The 10,537-nt window shown below is 37.6% G+C and overlaps 1 protein-coding gene across 1 annotated transcript; it reads right to left on the reverse strand.

The window, feature by feature from the left end:
- Positions 1 to 425: 425 nt before the first annotated feature.
- Positions 426 to 10,311, reverse strand: LOC138882234 (uncharacterized). Its single transcript, XM_070162752.1, has 11 exons — positions 10,126 to 10,311; positions 8,546 to 8,697; positions 7,742 to 7,824; positions 6,908 to 7,230; positions 3,205 to 3,286; positions 3,012 to 3,075; positions 2,383 to 2,477; positions 2,182 to 2,289; positions 767 to 862; positions 541 to 626; positions 426 to 494 (listed from the first exon to the last, which is right to left on the reverse strand). Exons 1-11 carry the CDS (start codon positions 10,309 to 10,311, stop codon positions 426 to 428), a joined length of 1,344 nt encoding a protein of 447 aa, XP_070018853.1.
- Between the last annotated feature and the right edge of the window lie 226 nt (positions 10,312 to 10,537).

Below are 10,537 nucleotides of genomic sequence, written 5' to 3' on the forward strand. Positions count from 1 at the left end.
TGCTGCATAGGCCAATTCCCCTTTGTGAAGATCGTCGTGTATAATACATGTATGCACCCTTTGCCACCACTTAAAAAGGAAGAAAAACAAATAGCACCCCTTTTGTCCCAAACATTTTGGCACTTTTTGCTTCCAGCAATTCAATCTAAGTGAACTTGGAGCATCAGTAAAGTTGTCTCTGTGTAACCTATAGGTCATGGGTTCGAGCCATGAAGCCACTAATGTTTGAGTTGGGGTAGGTTGTATTCATCATACCCGTCGAGGTGCGACCCTTCCCGGTCCGTGCATGAACGTGGGATGTCTAGTGCACTGAGGTGTCCTCTTTTTCACCATTCAATGAGGGATTTCAACATTATTAACTTTCATGTAGTTTTAAAATATTATTTTAGCATATTGTTAACTAATTCCTCCTTATGAAATTCATACTAGTCCAATGATATTCTTCCATAATAAAACTCAGACATAAGAAAATCCAGCCAAAGATCAAAACTTTCCTACAAAAATATACCACAAAAGCACAAAATAAAAAGCTTTTAGTACCTCAAAGTCATAAGGAAGCTCATACTGGAAATTCTTAACAGGGTCAAATCGTTTATTTTTCTTGGATTCTTCTTCAACAATCCCTTCTTCATATTCATAAAATCATTAACAGCTTCATCATCAGAAGTAATGTCTTCATCGAAATATTCATTGGACGTTTTAGGTAATTGAAGCTTTTTTAACATAGCATTAGGCAAACGCGGACCTTTTCTTCTACTATCTTTACCTTCATGTGAATTTTGTTTTCTCTTCTTAAAGTCTTTTCGACCTTTGTTTTGTCTGCTCCCTCCTCCTCTGTTTTTCCTTTTCAACTTCGCCATCACTATTGAAAAAGAAGTGTAAGAAGAAAAGGGTCAGTGGGTTTGACACGCGCCGCTGTGGGAGACTGATGGTGAAAGAAAGCCTCAATGGCTGAAACTAGCGCAAATCAACTTTCATGAGTGTAGTAGGGATGTTGAAGAAAAACCTGGGTAGATCTTTGAATAAATGGGCCGAATGGTTTGGACTAGATCTGTTTTATACTCGAACAATTTGACTTCAGGCCCAATAATTATTGGACAAATATAGCCCAACATACATCGGAACGGTGATTTACAAAAGAGGAATTTTCAGAAACCCCAAAAAAATTGACTTCCCTTTCCCATCTTGTGCAGCTAATGCAAATCAAAAAATATTGGTTGTTAAAGTATATTGATTTCAGTAATTAGAATGTGTTGTTGAAGTATTTACAACAGTAGACTGTACTACGAGTCGTGTAATGAGCTCAAAAAGTCAACCATGGGCTTAATGCCATTTGCAACAGCCATGTTGCGCCAAAAAAATAAACAAGATATACATCTGTATTTAATGGTAATTATAGATTACGATTTTCTCTCAAAAACTCTAGCATTCCTTTTTTTCCAAACTATCCACCAAATCACTGAAGGGATTGTGTTCCTGTAAAAACTATCCACCCAAACTCTTTGCCTTTTCTAACCCCCAAAATACGCCAAAAGAAACTTCATATCTGTGAGGTAAATGAATAGTGAAGAAATAGGTGGTTGACATCTTCGGTTTGACTACGACAAAGTGAACACCTGCTGCATAGCCCAATTCCCCTTTGTGAAGATCGTCGTGTATAATACATGTATGCACCCTTTGCCACCACTTAAAAAGGAAGAAAAAAAACAGCACCCCTTTTGTCCCAAACATTTTGGCACTTTTTGCTTCTAGCAATTCAATCTAAGTGAACTTGGAGCATCAATAAAGTTGTCTCCGTGTAACCTATAGGTCATGGGTTCGAGCCATGAAGCCACTAATGCTTGAGTTGGGGTAGGTTGTCTACATCACACCCGTCGGGGTGCGACCCTTCCCGGTCCGTGCATAAACGCGAGATGTCTAGTGCACTGACGTGTCCTCTTTTTCACCATTCAATGAGGGATTGCAACATTATTAACTTCCATGTAGTTTCAAAATATTATTTTAGCATATTGTTAACTGATTCCGCCCTATGAAATTCATTCAAGTCCAACGATATTCTTCCATAATTAAACTTAGACATAAGAAAATTCAGCCAAAGATCAAAACTTTCCTACAAAAATAGACCTCTAAAGCACAAACTAAAAATCTTTTAGTACCTCAAAGTCATCAGGAAGCTCATACTGGAATTCTCAACAAGGTCAAATAGTTTATTTTTCTTGGATTCTTCTTCAGCAACCCCTTCTTCGTTATCATAAAAATCATTAACAGCTTCATCATCAGAAGCAATGTCTTCATCGGAGTATTAATTGGATGTTTTAGGTAATTGAAGCACCTTTAACATAGCATTAGGCAAACGCGGACCTTTTCTTCTACCATGTTTACCTTCATGTAAATTTTGTTTTCTCTTCTTAATGTCTTTTCGGCCTTTTTTTGTCTGCTCCCTCCTCCTCTGTTTTTGCTCTTCAACTCCGCCATCACTGTTGAAAAAGAAGTGTAAGAAGAAAAGGGTCAGGGGGTTTGACACGCGTCGCCGTGGGAGACTGGTGGTGAAAGAAAGTCTCAATGGCTGAAACTAGCACAAATCAACCGTCATGAATGTAGTAGGGATGTTGAAGAAAAACCTGGGTAGAGCTTTGAATAAATGGGCCGACTGGTTTGGACTAGATTTGTTTTGTATTCGGAAAAATTAACTTTAGGGCCAACAATTATTGGACAAATATAGCCCAACATACATCGGAACGGTGATTTACAAAAGAGCAATTTTCAGAAACCCCAAAAAAATTGATTTCTCTATTCCCATCTTATGCAGCTAATGCAAATAAAAAAATTGATTGTTAAAGTATTTTGATTTCAGTAATTTGAATGTGTTGTGGAAATATTTACAATAGTAGACTGCATTACGAGTCATGTAATGAGCTCAAAAAGTCAACCATGGCCTCAATGCCATTTGCAACAGCCATGTTGCGCCAAAAAAATAAACAAGATATGCATATGTATTTAATGGTAATTACAGATTCTGATTTGCTCTCAAAAACTTTTTCTGACCCCCAAAATACGCCAAAAGAAACTCCATATCTGTGAGGTAAATGAACAATGAAGAAATAGGTGGTTGACATCTTCGGTTTGACTACGACAAAGTGAAAACCTGCTGCATACGCCAAATCCCCTTTGTGAAGATCGTCGTGCATAATAAATGTATTTAACCTTTGCCACCATTTACAAAGAAAAAAAACAGCACCCCTTTTGTCCCAAACATTTTGGCACTTTTTGCTTCCAGCAATTCAATCTAAGTGAACTTGGAGCATCAGTAAAGTTATTTCCGTATAACCTATAGGTCATGGGTTTGAGCAATGAATTCCACTAATGCTTGTGTTGGGGTAGGTTGTCTACATCACACCTGTCAGCGTGCGACCCTTCCCGGTCCGTGCATGAATGCGGGATGTCTAGTGCACTGAGGTGTCCTCTTTTTCACCATTCAATGAGGGATTGCAACATTATTAACTTTCATGTAGTTTCAAAATATTATTTTAGCATATTGTTAACTGATTCCTCCCTATGAAATCCATTTAAGTCCAATGATATTCTTCCATAATAAAACTTAAACATAAGAAAATCCATCCAAAGATCAAAACTTTCCTACAAAAATAGACCTCAAAAGAACAAAATAAAAACCTTTTAGTACCTCAAAGTCATCAGGAAGCTCATACTATAAGTTCTCAACAAGGTCAAATCGTTTATTTTTCTTGGATTCTTCTTCAGCAACCCCTTAATCATATTCATAAAAATTATTAACAACTTCATCATTAGAAGCAATGTCTTCATCGGAGTATTCATTGGACATTTTAGGTAATAGAAGCTCCTTTACATAGCATTAGGAAAACACAGACCTTTTCTTCTACCATCTTTACCTTCATGTAAATTTTGTTTTCTCTTCTTAAAGTCTATTCGACCTTTGTTTTGTCTGCTCCCTCCTTCTCTATTTTTCCTCTTCAACTCTGCCATCACTGTTGAAAAAGAAGTGTAAGAAGAAAAGGGTCGGTGGGTTTGACACGCGTCGCCGTGGGAGACTGGTGGTGAAAGAAAGTTTCAATGGCTGAAACTAGCGCAAATCAACCGCCGTGAATGTAGTAGGGATGTTGAAGAAAAACCTGGGTAGAGCTTTGAATAAATGGCCGACTAGTTTGGACTAGATTTGTTTTGTACTTGAAAAAATTAACTTCAGGCCCAACAATTATTGGACAAATATAGCCCAACATACATCGGAACGGTGATTTACAAAAGAGGAATTTTCAGAAATCCCAAAAAAAATTGAATTCTCTATTCCCATCTTATGCAGCTAATGCAAATCAAAAAAAATTGATTGTTAAAGTATATTGATTTCAGTAATTAGAATGTGTTGTGGAAGTATTTACAACAATAGACTGCATTACGAGTCGTGTAATGAGCTCAAAAGGTCAATCATGGCCTCAATGCTATTTGCAGCAGCCATGTTGCGCAAAAAAAAATAAACAAGATATACATATGTATTTAATGGTAATTACAGATTCCGATTTGATCTCAAAAACTCAAGCATTCCTTTCTTTCCAAACTATCCACCAAATCACTGAAGGGTTTGTGTTCCAGGTTTTTTTTCTTTGCCTTTTTTGACCCCCAAAATACGCCAAAAGAAACTCCATATCTGTGAGGTAAATGAACAGTGAAGAAATAGGTGGTTGACATCTTCGGTTTGACTACGTCAAAGTGAACACCTGCTGCATAGGTCAATTCCTTTTTGTGAAGATCGTCATGCATAATTCATGTATGCACCCTTTGCCACCATTTAAAAAGGAAAAAAAATAGCACCCCTTTTGTTCCAAACATTTTGGCACTTTTTGCTTCCAGCAATTCAATCTAAGTGAACTTGGAACATCAGTAAAGTTGTCTCCGTGTAACCTATAGGTCATGGGTTCGAGCCATGAAGCCACTAATGCTTGAGTTGGGGTAGGTTGTCTACATCACACCCGTCGGGGTGCGATCCTTCCCGGTTCGTGCATGAACGCGGGATGTCTAGTGCACTGAGGTGTCCTCTTTTTCACCATTAACCGAGGGATTGCAACATTATTAACTTTCATGTAGTTTCAAAATATTATTTTAGCATATTTTTAACTGATTCCTCCTTATGAAATTTATTCTAATCCAACAATATTCTTCCATAATAAAACTCAGACATAAGAAAATCCAGCCAAAGATCAAAACTTTCCTACAAAAATAGGCCTCAAAAGTACAAATTAAAAAGCTTTTAGTATCTCAAAGTCATAAGGAAGCTCATACTCGATATTCTCAACAGGGTCAAATCATTTATTTTTCTTGGATTCTTCTTCAGCAACCCTTTCTTCTTATTCATAAAAATCATTAACAGCTTCATCATCAGAAGAAATGTCTTCATCGGAGTGTTCATTGAACGTTTTAGGTAATTGAAGCTCCTTTAACATACCATTAGGCAAACGCGGACCTTTTCTTCTACCATCTTTGCCTTTATGTGAATTTTGTTTTCTCTTCTTAAAGTTTTTTTGACCTTTGTTTCGTCTGCTCCCTTCTCCTCTATTTTTCCTCTTCAACCCCCCCCCCCCCCTTCACTGTTGAAAAAGAAGTGTAAGAAGAAAAGGGTCGGTGGGTTTGACACGCGCCGCCATGGGAGACTGGTGGTGAAAGAAAGACTAAATGGCTGAAACTAGCGCAAATCAACCGCCATGAGTGTAGTAGGGATGTTGAAGAAAAACCTGGGTAGAGCTTTGAATAAATGGGCCAACTGGTTTGGACTAGATTTGTTTTGTACTCGAACAAATTGACTTCAGGCCTAACAATTATTGGACAAATATAGCCCAACATACATCGGAACAGTGATTAACAAAAGAGGAATTTTCAGAAACCCCAAAAAAATTGATTTCTATATTCCTCTCTTGCGCAGCTAACGCAAATAAAAAAAAATAATTGTTAAAGTATATTGATTTCAGTAACTAGAATGTGTTGTGGAAATATTTACAACAGTAGACTGCATTACGAGTCGTGCAATGAGCTCAAAAAGTCAACCATGGCCTCAATGTCATTTGCAACAGCCATGTTGTGCCAAAACAATAAAAAGATATTCATATGTATTTAATGGTAATTACAGATTCCGATTTGCTCTCAAAAACTCTAGCATTCCTTTATTTCTAAACTCCCCACCAAATCACTAAATGGATTGTGTTTCAGTAAAAACTATCCACAAAAAACTTTTTGCCTTTTCTGACCCCCAAAATACGCCAAAAGAAACTCCATATCTGTGAGGTGAATGAACATTGAAGAAATAAGTGGTTGACATCTTCGGTTTAACTACGACAAAGTGAACACCTGCTGCAGAGGCCAATTCCCCTTTGTGAAGATCGTCGTGTGTAATACATGTATGCACCCTTTGCCACCACTTAAAAAGGGAAACAAAACAGCAGCCCTTTTGTCCCAAACATTTTGGCACTTTTTGCTTCCAGCAATTCAATCTAAGTGAACTTGGAGCATCAGTAAAGTTATCTCTGTGTAACCTATAGGTCATGGGTTCGAGTTATGAAGCCACTAATGCTTGAGTTGGGGTAGGTTGTCTCCATCACACCCGTCGGGGTGTGACCCTTTCCGGTCCGTGCATGAACGCGGGATGTCTAGTGCACTGAGGTGTCCTCTTTTTCACCATTCAATGAGGGATTGAAACATTATTAACTTTCATGTAGTTTCAAAATATTATTTTAGCATATTGTTAACTGATTCCTCCCTATGAAATTCATTCAATTCCAATGATATTCTTCCATAATAAAACTCAGACATAAGAAAATCCAGCCAAAAATCAAAACTTTCCTACAAAAATAGACCTCAAAAGCACAAAATAAAAAGCTTTTAGTACCTCAAAGTCATAAGGAAGCTCATACTGGAAATTCTCAACATGGTCAAATCGTTTATTTTTCTTGGATTCTTCTTCAGCAACCCCTTCTTCATTTTCAAAAAAATCATTAACAGCTTCATCAGAAGAAGAAATGTCTTCATCGGAGTGTTCATTGAAAATTTTAGGTAATTGAAGCACCTTTAACATAGCTTTAGGCAAACGCGGACCTTTTCTTCTACCATCTTTACCTTTATGTGAATTTTGTTTTCTCTTCTTAAAGTCTTTTCGACCTTTGTTTTGACTGCTCCCTCCTCCTCTATTTTTCCTCTTCAACTCTGCTATCACTGTTGAAAAAGAAGTGTAAGAAGAAAAGGGTCGGTGGGTTTGACACGCGTCGCCGTGGGAGACTGGTGGTGAAAGAAAGTCTCAATGGCTGAAACTAGCGCAAATCAACCGCCATGAGTGTAGTAGGGATGTTGAAGAAAAACCTGGGTAGATCTTCGAACAAATGGGCCAACTGGTTTAGACTAGATCTGTTTTATATTTGAACAATTTGACTTCAGGCCTAACAATTATTGGACAAATATAGCCCAACATACATCGGAACGGTGATTTACAAAAGTGGAATTTTCAAAAACCCCAAAAAAATTAATTTCTCTATTCTCATCTTGTGAAGCTAATGCAAATAAAAAAATAATTGTTAAAGTATATTGATTTCAGTAATTAGAATGTGTTGTGGAAGTATTTACAATAGTAGACTGCATTACGAGTCGTACAATGAGCTCAAAAAGTCAACCATGGCCTCAATGCCATTTGCAACAGCCATGTTGCACCAAAACAATAAACAAGATATACATCTGTATTTAATGGTAATTACAGGTTCCGATTTGCTCTCAAAAACTCTAGCATTCCTTTTTTCCAAACTATCCACCAAATCACTGAAGGGGTTGTGTACCAATAAAAACTATCCACAAAAAACTCTTTGCCTTTTCTGACCCCAAAATACGCCAAAAGAAACTCCATATCTGTGAGGTAAAGGAACAGTGAAGAAATAGGTGGTTGACATCTTCGGTTTGACTTCGACAAAGTGAACACTTGCTGCATAGGCCAATTCCCCTTTGTGACGATCGTCGTGTATAATACATGTATGCACCCTTTGCCACCACTTAAAAAGGAAGAAAAAAACAGCACCCCTTTTGTCCCAAACATTTTGGCACTTTTTGCTTCTAGCAATTCAATCTAAGTGAACTTGGAGCATCAGTAAAGTTGTCTTCGTGTAACCTATAGGTCATGGGTTTGAGCCATGAAGCCACTAATGTTGGAGTTGGGGTAGGTTGTCTGCATCACACCCGTCGAGGTGCGACCCTTCCTGGTCCGTGCATGAACGCGGGATGTCTAGAGAGCTGAGGTGTCCTCTTTTTCACCATTCAATGAGGGATTGCAATATTATTAACTTTCATGTAGTTTCAAAATATTATTTTAGCATATTGTTAACTGATTCTTCCCTATGAAATTCATTCAAGCCCAACAATATTCTTCCATAATAAAACTCAGACATAAGAAAATCCAGCCAAAGATCAAAACTTTCCTAAAAAAATAGACCTCAAAAGCACAAAATAAAAAGTTATTTGTATGTCAAAGTCATAAGGAAACTCATACTGGAAATTCTCAACAGGGTCAAATCGTTTATTTTTCTTGGATTCTTCTTCAGCAACCCCTTCTTCATATACATAAAAATCATTAACAACTTCATCATCAGAAGAAATGTCTTCATCGGAGTGTTCATTGAACGTTTTAGGTAATTGAAGCTCCTTTAGCATAGCATTAGGCAAACGCGGACCTTTTCTTCTACCATATTTACCTTCATGTGAATTTTGTTTTCTCTTCTTAAAGTCTTTTCGACCTTTGTTTTATCGGCTCCCTCCTCCTCTGTTTTTCCTCTTCAACTCTACCATCACTGTTGAAAAAGAAGTGTAAGAAGAAAAAGGTCGGTGGGTTTGACACGCGCCGTCGTGGGAGACTGGTGGTGAAAGAAAGTCTCAATGGCTGAAACTAGCGCTAATCAACCGGCATGAGTGTAGTAGGGATGTTGAAGAAAAACTTGGGTAGAGCTCCGAATAAATGGGCCGATTGGTTTGGACTAGATCTGTTTTGTACTCGAACAAATTGACTTCAGGCCCAACAATTATTGGACAAATATAGCCCAACATACATCGGAACGGTGATTTACAAAAGAGGAATTTTCAGAAACCCCCAAAATATTAATTTCTCTATTCCCATCTTGTGCAGCTAATGCAAATAAAAAAAATGATGGTTAAAGTATATTGATTTCAGTAATTAGAATGTGTTATGGAAGTATTTACAATAGTAGACTGCATTACGAGTCGTGTAATGAGCTCAAAAAGTCAACCATGGCCTCAATGCCATATGCAACAGCCATGTTGTACCAAACAAATAAACAAGATATACATCTGTATTTAATGGTAATTACAGATTCCGATTTGCTCTCAAAAACTCTAGCATTCCTTTCTTTCCAAACTATCCACCAAATCACTGAAGGTATTGTGTTCCCGAGTTTTTTTCTTTGCCTTTTCTGACCCCCAAAATACGCCAAAAGAAACTCCATATGTGTAAGGTAAATGAATAGTGAAGAAATATATGGTTGACATCTTCGGTTTGACTACGACAAAGTGAACACTTGCTGCATAGGTCAATTCCCCTTTGTGAAGATCGTCATGTATAATGCATGTATTCACCCTTTGCCACCACTTAAAAAGGAAGAAAAACAAAACAGCACCCCTTTTGTCCCAAACATTTTGGCATTTTTTGCTTCCAGCAATTCAATCTAAGTGAACTTGGAGCATCAGTAAAGTTGTCTCTATGTAACCTATAGGTCATGGGTTCGAGCCATAAAGCCATGAATGTTTGAGTTGGGGTAGGTTGTCTGCATCACACCCGTCGAGGTGCGACTCTTCCCGGTCCGTGCATGAACGCGGGATGTCTAGTGCACTGACGTGTCCTCTTTTTCACCATTCAATGAGGGATTGCAACATTATTAACTTTCATGTAGTTTTAAAATATTATTTTAGCATATTGTTAACTAATTCCTTCCTATGAAATTCATTCAAGTCTAACGATATTCTTCCATAACAAAACTCAAACATAAGAAAATCCAGCCAAAGATCAAAACTTTCCTAAAAAATAGACCTCAAAAGCACAAAATAAAAAGCTTTTAGTACCTCAAAGTCATCAGGAAGCTCATACTGAAAATTCTCAACAGGGTCAAATCGTTTATTTTTCATGGATTCTTCTTCAGCAACCCCTTCTTCATATTCATCAAAATCATCAACAGTTTCATCGTCAAAAGCAATGTCTTCATCGGAGTATTCATTGGACGTTTTAGGTAATTGAAGATCCTTTAACATAGCATTAGGCAAACGCGGACCATTTCTTCTACCATCTTAACCTTCATGTGAATTTTGTTTTCTCTTTTTAAAGTCTTTTCGACCTTTGTTTTGTCTACTCCCTCCTCCTCTGTTTTTCCTCTTCAACTACGCCATCATTGTTGAAAAAGAAATGTAAGAAGAAAAGGGTCAGTAGGTTTGACACGCGCCGCCGTGGGATACTGGTGGTGAAAGAAAGTCTAAATGG

This window comes from Nicotiana sylvestris, chromosome 11 (genome assembly GCF_000393655.2).
Source record: "Nicotiana sylvestris chromosome 11, ASM39365v2, whole genome shotgun sequence".
Taxonomy (NCBI): Eukaryota; Viridiplantae; Streptophyta; class Magnoliopsida; order Solanales; family Solanaceae; genus Nicotiana; species Nicotiana sylvestris.